At 49.1% G+C, this 21,918-nt stretch overlaps 2 protein-coding genes across 2 annotated transcripts; both read right to left on the bottom strand.

Moving 5' to 3' along the window:
- Positions 1 to 2,874: 2,874 nt before the first annotated feature.
- Positions 2,875 to 10,261, bottom strand: LOC125537585 (vegetative cell wall protein gp1-like). The gene is made up of 4 exons (XM_048700907.1): positions 10,190 to 10,261; positions 5,696 to 6,077; positions 4,410 to 4,487; positions 2,875 to 3,093 (listed from the first exon to the last, which is right to left on the bottom strand). The coding sequence occupies exons 1-4, from the start codon at positions 10,259 to 10,261 to the stop codon at positions 2,993 to 2,995; spliced, it is 633 nt and encodes a 210-aa protein (XP_048556864.1). The 3' UTR covers positions 2,875 to 2,992.
- Positions 10,262 to 11,669: 1,408 nt separating this feature from the next.
- On the bottom strand, positions 11,670 to 14,839 carry LOC125539280 (ferric reduction oxidase 2-like). The gene is made up of 7 exons (XM_048702708.1): positions 14,456 to 14,839; positions 14,240 to 14,354; positions 13,892 to 14,068; positions 13,544 to 13,778; positions 13,131 to 13,458; positions 12,071 to 13,057; positions 11,670 to 11,974 (listed from the first exon to the last, which is right to left on the bottom strand). Exons 1-7 carry the CDS (start codon positions 14,802 to 14,804, stop codon positions 11,835 to 11,837), a joined length of 2,331 nt encoding a protein of 776 aa, XP_048558665.1. The 5' UTR covers positions 14,805 to 14,839; the 3' UTR covers positions 11,670 to 11,834.
- Between the last annotated feature and the right edge of the window lie 7,079 nt (positions 14,840 to 21,918).

Genomic DNA, 21,918 nt, shown 5'->3' with positions numbered 1-21,918 from the left:
CGAGATTCATAACTGCAAGTAGTTACTGAAACTCGGTGTGACTGAAAAGTTCAAATCGGTTGCACCGAGATTGAAAACCTAGATCGACTTAGTGATCTCGGTATGACCGAAATGGATGAATCGGTCAGACCGAAACACACAAAGAAGTTTTGGATTTTTAAGTCTATGACGAATCGGGGACTCCGAGTGCTCCTCACACAGAGTGGTTCGAATCTGACTTGATCAAACTTTGTGATGCAGCATGAATAGAGTTTGAGACGAGAAAAGCATAGATAGCTAGAGAAGGTTCTTAGGCATTCTTGTCCATCCACTTGGCAAAAGAAAAAGAAACCAATCAATCAAAACAACAAGTGGATGTCCTCGAATGAGTAAATTATGCAACCAACATGCTCACACAATAAAATGACAAATGAAATATGTGGCAAAGCATGCACAAACAATTCTAGCATCTATCAAGCAATTGGCAATGACTAGGTCATCTATATATGAGTATATTGACTTAGGAGTCAAATGAGAACATTTGATCATAGGTCATACTCATCATTTAAGCACAGGTGGGGTTACCACTTTTACATAAAGCGTTGTTGTGTTCACACCATTAGAGTTGCTTTAACTCAATTGTTAGAGCAAAGCTCTCCCTAGATGTGAGATCCCCCCTATGAGGGAAGAACTAACCTTGGGTTTTGTCGATGATGACTTCATGTAGGTGTTGAAGATGTGGATGCCCTAAGTTGATGTAGATCATTCGGAGCTATCCTTTGGAGTGAGTTGCACTTTCAATACCTACACGGGTTAGTCCCACAAGGAACAAACAAGGATATCCATAGACATAGAGTGATGCACACAATATGATGTCCATGAAAGCATTAGGTTACCTTGTCCCTTGTCTTACCAACAAGAGGGTTTGTGACTCCTTGAACTAGTGCAAGATGTGAAAGTTGATTGCACTTGTTCTTGCCAAAATGATAAGAGTGAAGTATGTTGGCGGAGTCACCCTCAAGAACTCTCTAGTTCTTCTTCTTCGGGATCCACACCATCTTGATGGGAATCCTCGGAGTTGTAGTTGTACTTGATGAAGTGGAACTTGATGTAGTCTTGGGAACCCACTTGACCAAGGCCTTAGGAGCTTCTTCAAATGCATCAATTTTCTCTTGAAGCTTGTCCTTGCCTTTTTGCTTGTGGTCTTATGGTGGAAGATCATCTTGAGCTTGTGTCCCTTTGAAAGAAGTAGGATCATACTTCTCTTGTTGAGGAACAAACTTCGTCTTGGGGTATTGATCTTCTTCCCACTCAACTCCATTGGCATTGAACTTTCGTTCAAAACCAATGCCTTGATTCTTCCGGTGCCTTCCTTGCTTGCGTACAATTTCCTCGAATTGCTTACTCCCGGCAAGGCTCTTGTAAACACCTTTCTCTATGATTCCCTTCAATAAGCTATTTTCTTGCTCAAGTGTAACTTGGCTAAGAGAATCATTAGTGGAATCAAGAGAACTACTAGAGCAACAACATTGGATTTAGCATGATTATTGTTACTACTAGAGGAAGAATCCTTCTTGTTCTTGTTACTAGACTTGACTTGAGGCATGTATGTGGATAAGAGTAAACACTTGGCAATGTAAGAAGAACTTTTCTTGCGAAGATCATCATTGATTGCCTTTAAGAACTCATGCTCTTGCTTAAGATTGAGCTTCTCAAAACGTAATTTCTCATGAGTCCTTAAAAGTTCTTGATGATATCCTAAGATAGTTTCATGAGCTAACTTAAGAGTGTTTAGTTCTTTAGTTAGAGACTCAATCTTCTCCTTATCATTGTCATTCATTTCATCTTGATTAGCATAATTAATTGACGCTTCATCATAGTAATCATCACTAGAGTTGTCAACAAGTAAATCATCATCACCTAACAAGTCATCTTTATCACTATTGAAATCAATATACTCAGGGTCTGATACCTTTGGGCCTTTAGCCATGAAGCATCTTCCAATTCCTTCATTTGGTGAATCAAATATGTCGTAGGAGTTGGTTGACACAAGTGCTAGACCGGCAACACCTTCATCTTGAGTATATTCGGAGTTGGAGTGATAGCTTCTCTCGGAGTCATTGTCGGAGCCGGAGCCGGATACCCATTCACCAACATGAGCTTGATGTCTTCGTTTTGTGTAGCTCCTTGATGACTTGTCCTTCCTTTCTGAATCCTTGCTTCTCCGGGAGGGTCTTCGTTCATAACGATCATCCCTACTCCTTCTCTCCCCCGACGGTGATTCTTCTCTTCTACTTATTCTTTTCGGAGAATCTTCTCTTCTCTTGTGAGGAGTCGTACACTCATTGGAATAGTGTCCGGGTCTTCCACAATTGTAGCAGTTTCGCTCTCGACTAGAAGATCTTTTGTCATTGTAGGACATTGACTTGGAACTTCTCTCTTTGCTTCTATTCTTGTAGAACTTGTTGAAGTTCTTCACCATTAGGCTCAATTCTTCATTGAAGGTTGTTTCTCACTTGATGATGTGGGAGCTTCACATGAGGCTTTGTAAGCACCACTTGACTTGTTATGGAGCTCCTCCTTATCCTTGAGCGACATCTCATGAGCAACAATTCTTCCAATGACTTCCGTTGGCTTGAGATCTTTGTAATTTGGCATCATTTGGATCAATGTGAATACGGTATCGTATTTTCCATCCAAGGCTCTTAGGATCTTTGTGACGCCCCCGATTTGACCGTACACTAATCATACACGCAAACATGTACGATCAAGGTCAGAGACTCACGGGAAGATATCACAACACAACTCTATAAAAAAAATAAGTCATACAAGCATCATATTACAAGCCAGGGGCCTCGAAGGCTCGAATACAAGAGCTCGATCATAGACGAGTCAGCGGAAGCAACAATATCTGAGTACAGACATAAGTTAAACAAGTTGCCATAAGATGGCTAGCACAAACTGGGATACATATCGAAAGAGGCACAGGCCTCCTGCCTGGGATCCTCCTAGACTACTCCTGGTTGTCGTCAGCGGGTTGCACGTAGTAGTAGGCACCTCCCGAGTAGTAGTCGTCGTCGTCGACGGTGGCGTCTGGCTCCTGGGCTCCAACGTCTGGTCGCAGCAAATGGGTATAGAAAGGAGGAAAAGAGGGAGCAAAGCAACCGTGAGTACTCATCCAAAGTACTCGCAAGCAAGGAGCTACACTACATATGTATGCATTGGTATCAAATGGAATAAGGGTATCATATGTGGACTGAACTGCAGAATGCCGGGATAAGAGGGGGATAGCTAGTCCTATCGAAGACTACGCTTCTGGCCACCTCCATCTTGCAGAATGTAGGAGAGAGTAGATGGTAAGTTCACCAAGTAGCATCGTGTAGCATAATCCTAACCGATGATCCTCCCCTCGTCGCCCTGTGAGAGAGCGATCACCGGTTGTATCTGGCACTTGGAAGGGTGTGTTTTATTAAGTATCCGGTTCTAGTTGTCATAAGGTCAAGGTACAACTCCAAGTCGTCCTGTTACCGAAGATCACGACTATTCGAATAGATTAACTTCCCTGCAGGGGTGCACCACATTTCCCAACACGCTCGATCTCCTTTATCCGGACACACTTTCCTGGGTCATGCCCGGCCTCGGAAGATCAACACGTCGCAGCCCTACCTAGGCACAACAAAGAGGTCAGCACGCCGGTCTAAATCCTATGGCACAGGGGTCTGGGCCCATCGTCCATTGCACACCTGCACGTTGCGTACGCGGCCGGAAGCAGAACTAGCCCCCTTAATACAAGAGCAGGCTTACGGTCCAATCCGGCGCGCGCCGCTCAGTCACTGACGTCACGAAGGCTTCGACTGATACCACGACGTCGAGTGCCCATAACTGTCCCCGCGTAGATGGTTAGTGCGTAGAGGCCAGTGGCCAGACTCAGATCAAATACCAAGATCTCGTTAAACGTGTTATCTTGAAATAACCGTGAACACCGACCAGGGCCAGGCCCACCTCTCTCCTAGGTGGTCTCAACCTGCCCTGTCGCTTCGCCACAAACATCCACACAGAGGGCTGTCGGGAAAGTATGTCCTTCCAGCCCCCAATTCGTGAATCAACCGCGGGTACTCCTCGAGCCGACCCGTCTTTTGTCACCACAAGTATCATATATTATGTATAAGTATATACTTGTGACCACCTCCCAAGTGATCACGGCCCGATAGTATAGCATGGCAGACGGACAAGAATGTAGGGCCACTGATGATAAACTAGCATCCTATACTAAGCATTAGGATTGCAGGTAAAGGTAACAACAGTTGTAGCAACAATGACAGGCTATGCATCATAATAGGATTAACGGAAAGCAGTAACATGCTACACTACTCTAATGCAAGCAGTATAGAGAAGAGTAGGCGATATCTGGTGATCAAGGGGGGGCTTGCCTGGTTGCTCTGGCAAGAAGGAGGGGTCATCTCCGATGTAGTCGAACATATGGACATCGGCAGCGGTCTCTGAGTCTACTGGAAAGGAGTAACGAAGGGGGAACACAATAAATAACAAAGCAATCAAATGTAACACAAAGCAAGACGCGGTAATACGTTGTGCTAGGGGTGACCTAACGTAGGGATAGGCGATACCGGCGAAGGGGGGGAACATCCGGGAAAGTATTCCCAGTGTTTCGCGTTTTCGAGCAGATGAACCGGAGGGGGAAAGTTGCGTGTTTGTTATGCTAGGGATGTGTGGCGGACGAACGGGGTGCGTATTCGGATTCGTCTCGTCGTTCTGAGCACTTTCATGTACAAAGTTTTTTCATCCCAGCTACGGTTTATTTTATATTCATTTTTAAAGTTTTAAATCATTTTCTAGAATTAACATAATTAATTTAATACTAAAATACATTTCTGATGTCAGCATGACGTCATCACGATGCCAGCAGTCAACCAGTCAGTTGACTAGGTCAAACTGATGCGTGGGTCCTACTGTCATTGACTAAGACTAATTAAACAGGTTAATTAGTTTCATTAGTAATTAGGTCAACCTAACTCAGATTAATTAATTTAATTAATTCGTTAATTAATTAATTAATATTTTAATTTTTTTAATTATTTATTTATCTATTTTTTTAAATCTTTTTTTAAAATTTTCATTCTGGGGCGTGGGCCCTTCGTGTCATAGGCACAGGGGGCCTTAGTGGGTTATTGGGCAGGAGGGCGACGGGTTTCAGGCACGGTTGCGGGCAGGGCGTGATGGCGCTAGCCCGACTGGGCACTGGCCAAGGCCAGCCACCGCGAGGCTCGCCGGCCAGAGCAGCAACAGGCAGTGGTTGCTGCGAAGGGGGAGCAAGGGGCGAGGCCGCAGAGTGAGGCCGGCGAGCGCGAGGCGCGGTTCGGCGGCTCCCGGCAGCAAGCGGGGGTGCGAGCGGAGTCTGGTGGCGGGGCACAGCAAGCGGGAGGCGCGGGGCAGAGGCGGCGCAGTGGCAAGGGCAGGGGGTCGCGGTGGCCGTCGGGGGTGGCCGCGGTCGGGCGGCACACGAGCGAGGCGGCGAGCGGGATGGCGGGGCCGTAGGCGGAGCGTCACAGAGATGGGGGGAGGGCGGGGCGCGGCTCCGAGCGGCGCGACAAGCAGAGGGCCGCGACAGGCGCGGCGCGGGCGTGCATGCGGTAGAGGAGGCCGGGGCATCGGGAAAGGCGTCGGCGACAGAGGGAAAGGGGAGAGGAGGGGTCCTCACGGTGGGTCGCAGGGGACAAGGCAATGGGGCTTGGGGAGGAGGATGGAGACGACGACGTTGATGGGGAGGCAGTCCGGCGTAGGCGAGCGACGAGGTGCGGGGCGTCGGGGCGTCGGCTGCTGCGACCGGATCCATGCGAGGCGGGGGTTGAGGAGGTGGGCGCCGGCGATGGCCGGGTAACGCCGTGCGGTGCCGGCAAGGTGGCGGCGGAGTCTGCGCGGCGATGGCCGACGCGGTCGGCCCCGATCCAGATTGGATCAGGAGGAGGAGCGAGGGGATCGTGGGTGAGCGAGTGGGGGGTTAGCGGATAGGGTTTGGTCGGGGTGGGGTTAATGGGGGGAGTGGGTGGCCGGTTGGGCCGGCCAGGCGGCCTGGTGGCCAGCTGGGCCACGGCCCAGCAGGAAGGGGTTCCCTCTTTTTCCCTTTTTCTTTTTTTGTATTGTTTTGTTTTCTGTTTTTATTATTTTATTTCTTTACTGTTTTCTTTTAAAGTTTCATTTAAATTTCTTTATAAAATACGAAGTGAGTAACTAAATTAGTATTACTAATTGGTCTACTGCCATAATTATTTTGGCACACTACTAAATTAGTTATATAGATGTAACTTTATAAAAGGCATTAAATTAATTATTATGCCCTCTGTTTTGGTTATTTTAGTGCATTAGAATATTATAAGAAATGTTGGTTTCTCCAACATTATTACATAAAATTTATTTGACACAACCCGAACATTTTAGTTTTAATTTTTGAAAACTTTTTTTGTTTGCCTGATTTTTAAATTGAATTCAAATCGGATTCGAACTAATGCGAGATTAGCCACAGTAATCAAGGTGACGTGGCATCATTAGCGGAGGGTTACTGTAGTGTAACTATCCGGACGTCACAATCTTCTTGATGATGAATTTGTCGGTTATCTCTTCACTTCCTAAGCCGGCAATCTCATTTGTGATAAAAGCAAGCCTAGAGTACATTTCAGCGACACCTTCACCATCCTTCATTTTGAACTTGTCAAGTTGACTTTAAAGCACATCCAACTTGGATTTCTTAGCCCAAACGGCGGGGTTATGTCCAAGAATATGCATTTTCATCTTATGCTTCCAACTAGCAAAATTAGTACGATCAAAGTAAGGACCTCTACGGTGGTAATTTCCCTCGCTAGACGCCATACTCTCCTAGGTTATGAAACCAAGGCTATGACTTCCAAAAGCTATGAAAATCAAAGCAAATGGAGACCAAAGCTCTGATACCACTTGTAGGATCGAAAGTATGTCTAGAGGGGGGGTGATTAGACTACTTGACCAAATAACAATCTAGCCTTTTCCCAACTTTAGTTCTTGACAGATTTAGCAACTTTGGACAAGTCAAGCAATCTTAACACAATTCAAGCAAGCATGCATAGAGTATATGAGCAGCAGAAAGTAAAGCATGTAACTTGTAAGAATGTAAAGGGAATGGTTTGGAGGATTCAAACGCAATTGGAGACACGGATGTTTTTGTCATGGTTCCGATAGGTGGTGCTATCGTACATCCACGTTGATGGAGACTTCAACCCACGAAGGGTAACGGTTGTGCGAGTCCACGGAGGGCTCCACCCACGAAGGGTCCACGAAGAAGCAACCTTGTCTATCCCACCATGGCCATCGCCCACGAAGGACTTGCCTCACTAGCGGTAGATCTTCATGAAGTAGACGATCTCCTTGCCCTTACAAACTCGTTGGTTCAACTCCACAATCTTGTCGGAGGCTCCCAAGTGACACCTAGCCAATCTAGGAGACACCACTCTCCGAGAAGTAACAAATGGTGTGTTGATGATGAACTCCTTGCTCTTGTGCTTCAAATGATAGTCTCCCCAACACTCAACTCTCTCTCATAGGATTTGGATTTGGTGAAAAGAAGATTTGAGTGGAAAGCAACTTGGGAAGGCTAGAGATCAAGATTCATATGGTAGGAATGGAATATCTTGGTCTCAACACAAGTGTAGGTGGTTCTCTCTCAGAAAATATAGGTTGGAAGTGTAGGTTTGTTCTGATGGCTCTCTCCATGAATGAGGAGTTGGTGGAGGGGTATTTATAGCCTTCACACAAAATCTAACCATTACACATAACTTCCCAAACTCGGTGGGACCGAATGGTTAAACTCGGTCTGACCGATTTAGCAAAGCTAGTGACCGTTAGGGTTTCCGGTGGGACCGACATGCAACTCGGTAGGACCGATATGATTAGGGTTAGGGCATAACGTAATCTCGGTGAGACCGATTACACAAACTCGGTGGGACCAATTTTGGTAATAAGCTAACCAGAGAGTTGGTCAGGTAAACTCGGTGGGACCGATCGCTCATTTCGGTGAAACCGAAACGTTACGAAGGGAAAACAGAGAGTTTACATTGCAATCTCGGTGGGACCGATCGCTCATCTCGGTGAGACCGAAATGTTATGAAGGGAAACAAAGATATTACAACCCCATCTCGGTGAGTCCGAGATCCCTATTGGTGAGACCGATTTGCCTAGGGTTTGTGGCAGTGGCTATGACATTTGAAAGTCGGTGGTGCCGGATAGGAAAAATCGGTGGGGCCGAGTTTGACTTTTGGTTTAGGTCATATGTGGATGTGAGAAAGTAGTTGAGGGTTTTGGAGCATATCACTAAGCATTTTGAGCAAGAACCTCATTAAGCAACACCTCATCCCTCCTTGATAGTATTGGCTTTTCCTATAGACTCAATGTGATCTTGGATCACTAAAATAGAAAATGTAGAGTCTTGAGCTTTGAGCTTGAGCCAATCCTTTGTCCTTATCATTTTGAGGGGTCCACTTTTCTCATCCATGCCATGCCAATCATTGAGCTTTCCTGTGATGTTAATCTTGAATTTGTTGTTAGGAATTACCAAAACCACCTAGGGATAGTTGCACTTTCACAACTCTTTGTCTATGGTTAGGAAACATAACCATCTTCGATCAATGAGCTAGTCAAGTAGAGGCATACTAGTGACACTCTGTTTGTCTATGTATTCACACATGTATCATGTTTCCGGTTAATACAATTCTAGCATGAATAATAAACATTTATCATGATATAAGGAAATAAATAATAACTTTATTATTGCCTCTACAACATATTTCCTTCACATTGCACTAGGGGCCACACCACTTCTTCAAGAAACTTCTTGATCTAGATCGCCTCCTTCGAAGCTTCTGAAGCCGCAATATACTCTGCTTTTGTCGTAGAATCCGCAACAACATTTTGCTTGAAACTCTTCCAAACTACCAAACCTCCATTAAGGATGAAAATATAACCCCGAGTATTCTATGCAAGGCGAGGCATCTCTCTCTCTCTCACTCTCTCTCTCTCTCTCTCTCTGGCCTGATCTCACGCAGGCATGCAACGATGCTCATCCACATGTTCTTCCATCCCCATAGGCGTTCACCAGTTCGCCCTGCTTAATGGATCTCGTCAGTAGCTCCCTTCCACTCCGACAACTTCCTTCATGTCGTCCTGCCTAAACCTGCTCGTGTACCCCTCTGCCACCATTCTCTTCACTCAAGCCAACACGCGTTGTCAGACACCATCGATGCATCAGGCCACACACAGTGCTTTGAGGGAAAGAAAACCACTATTGTGACTGCAACGACATCGCATCACCACAATGAGTCACCGCTACTGCCATGGAGCATTGGGTGGTCATGCGCCGCTGCGATGGAGCATCATCGGGCTGTCGGGATCATCATCCGTGCTGCAATGGAACATCGTCGAGCCGTCGGAATATCACCTGTGCTGCTGCAATAGAGCATCGCCGAAACATCTCGGTGGAGCATCGCCGGTGCTGCAATGGGGATTTGCAGTATCACTTTTGCTGTGAGAAGTCGTCGAGCACCGCCAGGCTGGCGATGGAGCATCGTCGGGGCTGTCGGGGCTGCGACGGAGCTACGATGGAGCATCCTTATGCCGCCGGTGCTACAATGGAGAGCTGATGCAACCAGCGCTCCGATGAACAGGGCACTGTGCCAATGGCTGGGGTAGTTGTTGTGTTGCGATGGAGGGCTGTTCGGCGCTCCGACGGACGGGTGCTGTGACGACTCTAGTTTGTGGGCGCTGCGACAACTTTCAGTTTGTGGGAGCACAATACTGCAATATGCAGGGTCAGAGATCGGGAATCCTACAGCTTGCGAGGCGGCTTAAATTCATCTATTATCAACCGGATGATTCCTAGCCGCCATCTTTTTTTAGGGAAGGCCATCATGGCTAGCTTTATTAAAACTTAAATAATGTTTACATCGTCTACGAGCTTACTAACAATAAAGTCAGGGGGCTCGTCCAACCAACTAAATGAAGTCTTATTACAGTAACTAAAATGAGCTAGCATATGAGCCACTTGATTACAAGATCTATAACAATGCTTATAAACGACCTTCCCTATTGAAGTACTAGTGTCCAAACATTCTGTGAATATTGCCGCCGCCGAGTCCCACCATATGGTTTGTCCATCACAATAATTGATTACTTGCAAAGAATCTGATTCAGCTTCTACCCGGTTACTCCCAAAGGAGTTAGCAAAAATCAGCCCGTCTCGCATGGCCAACGCTTCTGTTGTTATTGCATCCACCGCAACAGGTATAAACTTGCATTGGGCTCCCAAGAAATTACCTTTGTCATCACGCAGGATAGCCGCCGTAGCACCTACCCCTTCGTCCGAGTAGTACGCCGCATCAACATTTAACTTAATGAACCGAGGGTCCGGCTTACACCACTTTGCTTCAGGGGAAATTCTCACCAGCGATGTACCCCTCTGATGGTTGCTTGAGATTGATAACACAGAGAGTGCCCATCTCCAAGGGGGAGGAATTGATTCATTGTGCGTCACTTTTCTACGGATCCACCAAAGGTACCAGCCCCCAACGGCTATTACTTGTTTGAAGTTAATTATTGGGTGCATCTCAAGCTGCAGGTCCGGCAATGATAAGATAAATTCCAAGATCGCAGGCCCCGATCTATCAACCTGGATCGCTTGGTCGATGATATTTGTGATGCCCATCTTCGTCCACAAGTGTCGTGCATTCGAGCATAAAAACATTAAGTGACGGATATCCTCGGCCCCTTGATGATAGATAGGACAAGCACCATTGGAACCAATGTGCCTGTTAGTAAGTATAGCTCTTAGTGGGATAACTCCTCGCAGTGCTCGCCAACAAAAAATCTGTACTTTACGTGGAATCTGAAGTTTCCAGAGAGTATTCCACACTGCCCGAGTGGTAGAGCCACCGGGGTGTCCCATCGTATTTGCATGCGCCCGAAAACTATGCATCCACTTCATATGATATGCACTCTTTACTGAGAAAATACCTGTCCTGTTCGGGTGCCATGCCACAAAGTCATCAAAACCATGCAAGTGTAGTGGAATCTGAATAATTCTGTGGGCATCCACTGGATTGAATAAACTTGTTATTAGCACCTCATCCCACGTACCATTAGCCATATCTATTAATTCACAAACATTGGTTAGGACCGTTTGACCCCTCGGTGATATCACCATTCTATCCGTACTAGAGGGAATCCATGGATCCGTCCATATATTAACATGTTCACCAGTCCCAATCCTTCAAATGTATCCTTTCTTGAAAGTTTCCAACCCCTTCAAAATACTCTGCCATGTGAAGGACGACCCATTTTTTGGTGTAGCATCAATAAGGGAACCATTTGGGTAATATTTTGCCTTGAGAACTCTCGCAACCAAAGAATGCGGGTCATTGATCAACCTCCAACATTGCTTGGACAACATTGCCAAGTTAAAAGAGTAGAGGTCACGGAACCCCATGCCTCCTTCACTCTTAGGGATACACAACTTCCACCACACCATCCAATGCATTTTTTTGGCTGCCGTCTTTTTTTTAATCAAGTTTGTAAAAGGATTTCTTCGTCGTCCTGTGTCAGTTCAATCGTTTGTTTCCTATTAACTTAAAGCAGGGTGAAAGCATGTTTCCAGCTAGAAAAACGGTGATAGTCTTAGAAACGAGAGAATAATAGGTACACAACAGTTACCCGCAAAAAGAAAACAGAAAAAACACTACACTACATACTACGGTGATGTACGAACTGGAAAGTAGAACCAAAGCCTCTTCCTCTTGAGCTAGATGCTCGGAATTGGTTGTTCACCAGGTGAAGCTTATAGACTGGAAATGCAGGTTGCTCGCCAGCCCAGACGAGCAGATAGTCGCGACCTCCTCAAGCATCCCCGACGGACCGCTGGCCATCACCCCAACGTTCTCGTCGTGAATCCCCAGCAGCATCTCTGCACAATTCAATTCGACCATTTTTCTCACAACTTGGCAGAGCTAAGCAAAACCAAATGTACGTCTGAAAATTAAATGTGCACCGTAGAGCTTACTCTTGAGATCTGGACGGTGGCCGAAGTGCACATTGGTAGCCTGCGCAAGAGGCTGCGCAGGCAAGCTCTCCAGCTCCCGCTCCACGCCGCCCCCACCTGCCCAGTGGAGCAACGACACCGGCGACATCGCCGGCGTCGGCCCGTCCACGCTCTTTATCTTCTTGGCCTCCCTGGCGCTCCTCCGCTTACTCCACAGGAACGCCGCACCGGTGACGCCGGCGACGCTGACGCCGAGGAACAGCAGGTTCAGCATCGTTCTGGCCGCCCACGGGTACACGTGGTTGCTGTCTCGGTCAACCGGGTAGATGTAGAACCGCTGTAGCGCGGCGACGAGCAGGAGGAACGCGGCGAACGACGAGGACACGACGGCGCCGAGCCAGAGCCACCCGTTGGAGCCGAGCGCCGGGGAGACGGGCGCGTCCGACGGCCACGGCTTGAACCAGACCTGTTGACAAGGCCGCTTGTGCGCGTCGTTGCCGGTGCGGGGCTCGCTCTCGCTCGTTACGTAGGCCTCGATGCGTAGGTCAAGGCTGGGGCTGCCGTAGAGGCCGCCGGAGGCCGGGACGAGGAGGTCCAGCATGTCCAGCTCGGCCGACGTCCTGAAGACGCAGACGAGGAGGAGCCTCGGCATGGACGCCGTTTCTGCCATGGCGCTCTGGTAAACCAACTCGCGGATGACGGAGATGAACGGCGTGATGCCGATGCCGCCGCTGATCATCACCAGCGAGTCGTGGGCCAAGAAGGGCGTGACCCCGTCGGCCGGGCTGTATGGCCCCTCGACCGAGACGCCGAGGTGGCCACCGGACGGGGGCAGGGACGAGACCGTCTCGTACAGCTTCTGCGTCCACCCGCCTCTGTTCTTGATGACGATGCTGAGCGTGTCCGGCTCGAGGCTGCTGCTCGACGTCACCGAGAAGGGGTGCCACTGGAGCCGCGAGACGCATGGGACGTTGACGAAGAGCGTGCTCGTGGGATTGTGCCTCAAACCTGCAACAAAGTTGTCATTACATTCCTTTCGTTGCCTCGTAACCCTCCTTGCATGGATATCGACGTTGCTTACAGCGGCTTTTGGCGAAGTTGAGCTCGACGGCCCCGGACGGCAGGAGGCGGGAAGAGACGAGGCGGACGCGGGCGCGCGACTGCAGGAACCGGAGGCACCGGTCGACGGCGAAGAGGAAGACGCCGGGCAGGACGTAGCAGAAGACGGTGACGCCCATGTGGAGCGCGGAGAACACGATGAAGGGGATGTAGAGGTGGTGCGCGTAGAAGAAGAGCTCGAACATCCGGCGGCGGATGCGTGGCAGCGCCGTCGCCCACATCGCGAGGCCGCAGAGCAAAGCCAGCTCCCCGGCCACGTTCGAGGCCCTCGTCCTCGCCCATTTCGTCATCTGGGTCACAAGTTGGCCGGGCATGCCAAGTTAGTCCTAAGCTTAGTCTGAATCTTGAAGATGATTGTGCACCTGAGGAGAGTACCAGGTGGATCTGATCAGTTGATGCCCAGAAAAAGACGTAGCAGAGCCCATGAGCGGTGAAGATGGCCATGGCCATGTTCCCCAGCCAGACATGGTACTTGATGCCGGACTCGGACGTGAGGCCGACGAGCGGCAGGAGCGACGAGCCGCGTGCCACGGGCAGGAACAGCAGCGCGCAGCACAAGCTCCCGACACTGCCGAGCCGCTTCGCCGCTTTCTCCAGCTCCGCCTGCCACCTGAGAACACCAATTGCACGCACGCACGCACGTCAGTTTGCACGCACTTGTTTCACCGTCAGAATTGCAGTAACAATTTTGTGTCGACCGGCTGCGAGCGTGTGGTTCCTTACAGTTTCTGGCCTGGCTTGACGCGTAGTAGCTTGGAGAACTCGACGGTGACGTACGCGTAGTAGAACCAGACGAGGAGAGCCATGAACATGAGCAATACGGCCAGTTCTATGCCCGTCACGATCCCCAGCGGGCCTCTCACCAGCACGGGCCTCCTCCAGGCTGCTGCTATTCTCGTGCTAACATAAGCAAAATCATCAGGAATTTTCTGTCGTTTGTTCTGTGGCTATTAGTATCACGTAGTACTCCTACATGCGAAATACTCCTACTTGATGAGATACTATACCGATCCATATTAATTGACGTTGCTTTAGTACAACTTCGTGGTCGGAAAAAAAACTCAAGCATACCTGGTCCGGCGCTGGGTGTTGGGGTCACCCCCCTTCTGCTGCTGCAAATGCAGATAAACGCACGCAACAACGAACACGAACAGCACTGGGAACACGTACACCGTGATCCTAATCCCTGTAATAAAACATTAAAAACCATGATGAACAAAAAAAACGAATACCTCGTGAAAACCGACAACGGTGCAATTCCAGCGTGAGAGGAAGAAGAAAGACTACCTTGTTTCCCGAAGCCGGTGAGCGCCGCAAGCTTCGGCGCCCATGTCGAGCTGTAAGTTCTGGTCGGCAGCATGGCCCACATCATCAGCCACCCCACGAACACGACGCCGGCCAGGAGAAGCACGGCGCTCCTGCCCACCGCCGCCGCCGACGGCGAGGGCACGCACTTCCTCCCTTTGCCAAGAGTACGATCGTCCATCTCAACTTCACAATCCCCCGCGCTCACTCGGCCACCGTATTTGGTCACCCCAGATACTCCAGGACAGAAATGCCTTCCCAAAAGTAGATAGATGCTCGCGGGGCAGAGGCTGCAGTAGAGTGTGTGCCGTGCTCGGTGCTCGGTGCTCATCCATATGGGGGAGAGATATATAATTAGAATGGAGATAGTGGCAGGGAATCCACTTCATTATCGCGCCTGAGTATTGCGCTTGGTATGCATTGATGCCGACTTCCTCTACTCCTTGATTCGCCGTGCATTATTTTTGATTCAGCTGCACGTATTTATCACCGTATGCGTACCGTGGCAGCAATGTGCATGTAGAGAGGATACGTATTGTAATCATTTGCGGGGCTGTGTATATTACTGTCAACCATTTATCGTACAATATATTGTAATCTAGTGCTATTATTACTACTGTCACGAGTGGCGCCATCGCTAGCTAGATGGTCAACTTGCGTCGTGTCCCGTCGCGTCCGGTCCCCTCTCGGTTCTCCCCTCGGTCAACTTGGTGATGTCTGCCATGCGATCGGGTGACGCGTGTGGCCGTCTACGAGAACAACTCCAAAGCACAGATTCAGAGGGACGCGGTTTTGTCTGTTTTTCGTCCGTTTGGATTGATCATGCGGACGTGTTTGTCCGCTTTTATCCGTGTGCCCAACGATAGTTAAACCCATTTTGACATGTCCGTTCTAGCATTTTATCAAACATGTAGCAGGCAGGGGAGCTCGCAGCGGCTAGGTGCGGAGAGGCGAGGCCAACGTCTGCAGGAGCACCGACCGAACGCGGGCGTAGGAGCAAGGCGAGGCGGGCGGTCGAGCTCGAACCCCACGCCGGCGAGACGCAGCAGGGCAAGTGCGGCGTGACATGACGATGCGTCGCGGCTGGGCGTGCGGCGAGCACGGCGGTGCGTTGCGGCTGGGCGCGGCGACGCGAGGCGGCTGGACGCACGGCGAGCACGGCCGCAGCTATGCACGCATGTGCGGCCAGCTGGTAAGAGCATCTTCAATAATTGTAAGATACGTGTTGATAAATTTGTCACCTAGGACATAGTGATAATGTGGCATGTAATAAATGTGAAGAGATCAAAGTTGTATGTAGATTAGCCAACAATCTTTGCATAAGCTCCAATATCAAATAGAAAGCAATCACATTTATTTTCTCACCAACCATTGAATAATTTAGATATAGTCTATTAGAGTAGTTGTATGATATCTTGTTGGTTGATGACATAGACATTTTACCAACAAAACTAATATACAACCTGTTGAAGATGCTCTAAGTAGCTAGTACGCCGCTAGCTAGCTAGCTCGCATGCACGCAAGGGGGCGCGCGCTGCGGATGTGCTCCGACGCTAGCTAGCTAGCTCGCATGCACGCGATTGCGAGCTCCATTGCGCGAGCTACCACGGCGAGCACGCATGCAGCTATGCACGTGGCATGCGGCAGCCGCAACTAGCTAGCTAGCATGCGCGCAAGGACGCAACCGCCGACTGTCGAGTATGTCTTACGCGCCTGCCGCAGCCGTGGGAGCCCACCGGAGGGAGCAAAGCAGTAGTTGTAGTTGTCGGCGTTGTCGGCCTCGCCGCTCGCTGCATCCAAGGTCTCCGCGTGCCGCCGCGCCGCAGCCGTGGTCTCCGCGCGCCGCTGCCGCGCCCAAGAGCAGACCTGGAGAGGTCTCCCCACCGTCGGCCAAGAGGGAACGTCGCCGCTGTGCCCATCGCCGTGGCCCATGAGAGATACAGAGGCGAGGTGCGGTAGGTGGGTGTGGGCCAGTGGAGAGGAAAAGTAGGAGAGAGGAAAGGGACTGTGACGAGTGGGCCATAAGAGCAACTCTAGCAGACCCCATATCCGGTCTGACCCGCAAAATAACCGCCAAAATGCGGATAGGGGCGGAAAAACCTGCCTGGCTAGACCCCGCATCCCGCCCCGGCCCGCAAAAATATTTTGAGGGGCGCGGCAAAATCTCGACCACAACCCGGGAATACGCGGGTTTCCCCCTCGCGGCTGCGGTGCCCTGCATCACAGAGAAGCAGTTGGCAGGACGGACATTTCAGCCCGCGCGCTTTCCCACCTCCTTCTGCCGCTGACCGCCCTTACTTCCGCCCGCCCGCCGCCGACGATTTCCGGCCAAATCTGTGGGCAGAATCGGTCCGCGGAGCCGCCACACCCTCTCGCCCCGAGACGCTGCACCGCCCCCCGGATCCGGCGAGAAGAGTCGCCCTCGTCGCCGCCGCTGCCGGGGATCGACCACCGTCGTGCCCGCCTCCTCGTCGCCGCCCAGGATTACCCGCCGCGTCCGCCCCCGATTAGTGCGTTTTGTTGTTTTTTTTGCAATATAGGTTTAGTTAATTTGACGCGCCGGTGCGCATGTAGATGGAGTTGAGCCCGTGCAAGAAGTTCTTGCTCTCCGATTCGGACGATTCAGACGACTCAGATGTTGAGACCATGCTTGCGAACTTTCGGCAACAAACGTTGGTCATGGCACTTGCCGTGAAGGAGCACGAAGACGAGAACCGGAAGAGGAGGTGAGGATCGACCATCGGGCGTCTTTGCATTCCCCGAAAAGACATTGAAAGAGCATTCGGTGTTTTGCAATCTAGACTTGTCATTGTCCGTAGTCCTGCTTGTTTTTTGGGATAAGAAAACCTTAAAAAATATTATGACATGCTGTGTTATCCTGCACAATATGATTCTTGAAGATGAGAAAGGAATGAACTTGGAATTCTTCTATGACAATGTGGGTAGTCGTGTCAAACCAGTTAGAGACCCTAACCGCATTAGAGCTTTTCTTCAAACATACAAGGAGATTGAAAATGCAAACACCCACTTTCTACTTCAGGAGGATTTGAATACTCCCTCCATTTTTGTATACAAGGCCACAAACCCATATTACAAGTACCAAGGTAGAAATTAATGGCTACTTAAACCAATGTTGCAAACTAGTCTTTCCTCCTTGCTTGACGTGTTAGTTAATGTGTATTTTTCTCTACAACGCACAATAAGAAACTCTCTCACAGTGGCCTTGTATACAAAAATGGAGGGAGTAATTAAGTGAAAGAACATGCGGTGCCCCATGTTTGGTTTTGGTAATTGATGATAATCTCTATGGACTAATGATTGCCTTGAGTTATATTTGAAGGTTTTGTCCATAGGCTTTTCTTGGAGTCCATGTGTTGGTTTCAAGGAGTTTATGGGTTGACCAAGGTGCTATTAAGGAATTATCCAAAGCTTGGTCATGTGAGAGTTAAGCTTATTGCAAGCATGTCTTGAAGAAGAAGATTGTGTGATCATTCATGTTTACCTTCAAGACATCATCCAAACGAAGAGATTTGGAAAGATTCAAGGTTGATCAAGACTAAGTCAAGAGTGAATCAAGTTGATCAACTCACAAAGAGTAGAAGATGTACCGAGAGGGATCAAGTGATCCCATGGTATGGTAAGCATTGTACATTGCACTTTGTGGACTAACCCATGGTCTATGTGAGAGTCTATGTGGGGTTAGGTACGTGTCCATGGGCTTGCGTCAAGAGGATGATATCATACAACCCATGGGAAGGATGACATCAAGTGGTGATCGTCATCAAGATTGCCGTGTGCAATTTCAAGTGGAGAATCATGAAGAGATCAAGTGCTTGAAGCTTGCCATCCATTGTGGTGTCAATGGACTTGTGAAGATGTGCCGAAGAGTGGCTCACCCATAGTGGAGTATGGGGGAGCAATCATCTAGTCTTCATCGACCCAACGCAATCAAGAAAGGTGGTCCATCTTGAGGAGGACAAGATCGTCATCATCTAACTCAAGTGGATCATGTGCAAGGCAAAGGTTTGCCCTTGATAGGTTTTCTATTTTACCGGTCTCATGGTGGTAGTTGGGAGACCGGGTTATAGGATCGATAGCTGTACTATCAAGGGGGGCTCTCAAGTGAGTAGCTTGATCGTATCGTTCGTCGAGAGCTCAAACCACTGCATCCTTGCATCATGTTTCTTGGTTCTTGTTTGGTTCTCTTTTTGAGTTTTAGAGCTTATGGTCATCTTGATGACAAGCTTGAGTTCATCGAAAACGGAGTTCGCATGCGTCTTCTATGATGTTTTCGGTGTTGGAAGTTTTACCGCTCTTTTCCGAGGAAGGGTTCTCACCATTTTCTTATGGGACTTTTCTCATTTACTTATTATTGATATTTCTTTGAATATTGTGTTAGCCCTTGTCGCTAGCTTTCGAACAAACTTGGTTTCATCAAATTCGGAGTCCGTTTGCAAAAGTTGTGGCAGTTTTGGTGTTCTGAAAAGGCTGCAGCGGTACTACCGCGAATTGGAGCGGATGTAATTTTTTACTACCGCTCCAGAGCAGTACTACAGCGGCTCCTACAGCGGTAGTACCGCTCCGGACCAAAAACTCGTCCCAAGTCTTGCGGTGGTAGGCCCGGATGTATTTCTTTTAGTACCGCTCGCAAGTAGTAGTACCGCTACCATTTGCGGTAGTACCGTGAGGTCGAGCGGTAGTACCGTGAGGACGAGCGGTAGTACCGCTCCGGCGGTTCTTCTGGCCTTTTGCCTCCTCGCTGTTGTTTTTCAAAGGGGTACTTCCGCCCTAGCGGTAGTACCGCTCTGTGCGGGCTGTAAGCATAACGGTTGGATTTTTCCCCACCTATAAAAGGGGGTCTTCTTCCCCAATGAACCTTATCTTTTTGAGCTCGTGTTCTTCCCCCATTGTTGACCTTCTTCGAGATTGCTAACTCTCAATCCCTCCATGGATTCTTGCTAGTTTTTGAGGGAAAAGAGAGAGGAGATCTAGATCCACAATTCCACCAATCACTTTCTCCTCTATGTGAGGGGAACCCCTTGGATCTAGATCTTGGAGTTCTTGGTGTTCTCCATCTTGTTCTTCCTCTCATTTTCCTCCCTAGCATTAGTTGCTTTGGTGGGATTTGGGAGAGAAGGACTTGGGCACTCAGTGTGCCCTTGCCATTGCATTTGTGCATCGGTTTGAGTTCTCCACGTGATACGTGGAAGTTACAAGTTGAGAAGCTTATTACTCTTGGGTGCTTGGTACCCTTGAGCTTGTTCCTCTTGGGTGCTTGGGCGCCCTAGACGGTTGTTGGTGTTCGGAGCTCAATCATTGTGGTGCAAAGCTTCGGGCAAGCGTCGGGGTCTCCAATTAGGTTGTGGAGATCGCCCCGAGCAATTTGACGGGTACCGGTGACCGCCCCCAAGGGTTGCCAAAGTGTACGGGTTCGGTGACCGCCCCCAAGGGTTGCCATTTGTACGGGTTCGGTGACCGCCCTCAAGGGTCCCTTAGTGGAATCACGGCATCTTGCATTGTGCGAGGGCGTGAGGAGATTACGGTGGCCCTAGTGGCTTCTTGGGGAGCATTGTGCCTCCACACCGCTCCAAACGGAGATTAGCATCCGCAAGGGTGTGAACTTCGGGATACATCGTCGTCTCCGCGTGCCTCGGTTATCTCTTGTTGGGGAACGCAGTAATTTCAAAAAAATTCCTACGCACACGCAAGATCATGGTGATGCATAGCAACGAGAGGGGAGAGTGTTGTCTACGTACCCACGCAGACCGACTGCGGAAGCGTTGACGCAACGTAGAGGAAGTAGTCGTACGTCTTCTTGATCCGACCGATCCAAGCACCTTTACTCCGGCACCTCCGAGTTCTTAGCACACGTACAGCTCGATGACGCTCCCCGGGCTCCGATCCAGCAAAGCTTCGGGGATGAGTTCCATCAGCACAACGGCGTGGTGACGATGATGATATACTACCGATGCAGGGCTTCGCCTAAGCACTACAACGATATGATCGAGGTGGAATATGGTGGCAGGGGGCACCGCACACGGCTAAGGAACGATCACGTGGATCAACTTGTGTGTCTAGAGGTGCCCCCCTGCCCCCGTATATAAAGGAGCCAAGGGGAGGGGGCGGTCGGCCAGGAGGAGGGCGCAGGAGGAGTCCTACTCCTACCGGGAGTAGGACTCCCCCCCAATCATACTTGGAATAGGATTCCTTGAGGGGGGAAAGAGAGAGAGGGGGCCGGCCACCTCTCCTTGTCCTAATAGGACTAGGGGAGGGGGGAGGCGCGCGGCCCACCTTGGGCTGCCCCTTTCTCCTTTCCACTAAAGCCCACTAAGGCCCATATAGCTCCCGGGGGGTTCCGGTAACCTCCCAGTACTCCGGTAAAATCCCGATTTCACCCGGAACACTTCCGATATCCAAACATAGGCTTCCAATGTATCAATCTTTATGTCTCGACCATTTCGAGACTCCTCGTCATGTCCGTGATCACATCCGGGACTCCGAACTAACTTCGGTACATCAAAATGCATAAACTCATAATAACTGTCATCGTAACGTTAAGCGTCCGGACCCTACGGTTCGAGAACAATGTAGACATGATTGAGACACATCTCCGGTCAATAACCAATAGCGGGACCTGGATGCCCATATTGGCTCCTACATATTCTACGAAGATCTTTATCGGTCAGACCGCATAACAACATACGTTGTTCCCTTTGTCATCGGTATGTTACTTGCCCGAGATTCGATCGTCGGTATCCAATACCTAGTTCAATCTCGTTACCGGCAAGTCTCTTTACTCGTTCTATAATACATCATCTTGCAACTAACTCATTAGTTGTAATGCTTGCAAGGCTTATGTGATGTGCATTACCGAGAGGGCCCAGAGATACCTCTCCGACAATCGGAGTGACAATTCCTATTCTCGAAATACGCCAACCCAACATCTACCATTGGAGACACCTGTAGAGCTCCTTTATAATCACCCAGTTACGTTGTGACGTTTGGTAGCACACAAAGTGTTCCTCCGATAAACGGGAGTTGCATAATCTCATAGTCATAGGAACATGTATAAGTCATGAAGAAAGCAATAGCAACATACTAAACGATCGGGTGCTAAGCTAATGGAATGGGTCATGTCAATCAGATCATTCAACTAATGATGTGATCCCGTTAATCAAATAACAACTCTTTGTCCATGGTTAGGAAACATAACCATCTTTGATTAACGAGCTAGTTAAGTAGAGGCATACTAGTGACACTCTGTTTGTCTATGTATTCACACATGTATTATGTTTCCGGTTAATACAATTCTAGCATGAATAATAAACATTTATCATGATATAAAGAAATAAATAATAACTTTATTATTGCTCTAGGGCATATTTCCTTCATCTCTTACCCGAGCCCTTTACTTATGCACTTTACTTTGTGATAGCCATATTGTT

This window comes from Triticum urartu, chromosome 2 (genome assembly GCF_003073215.2).
Source record: "Triticum urartu cultivar G1812 chromosome 2, Tu2.1, whole genome shotgun sequence".
NCBI lineage: Eukaryota > Viridiplantae > Streptophyta > Magnoliopsida > Poales > Poaceae > Triticum > Triticum urartu.
This window is presented reverse-complemented; position numbering and strand designations above follow the sequence as displayed.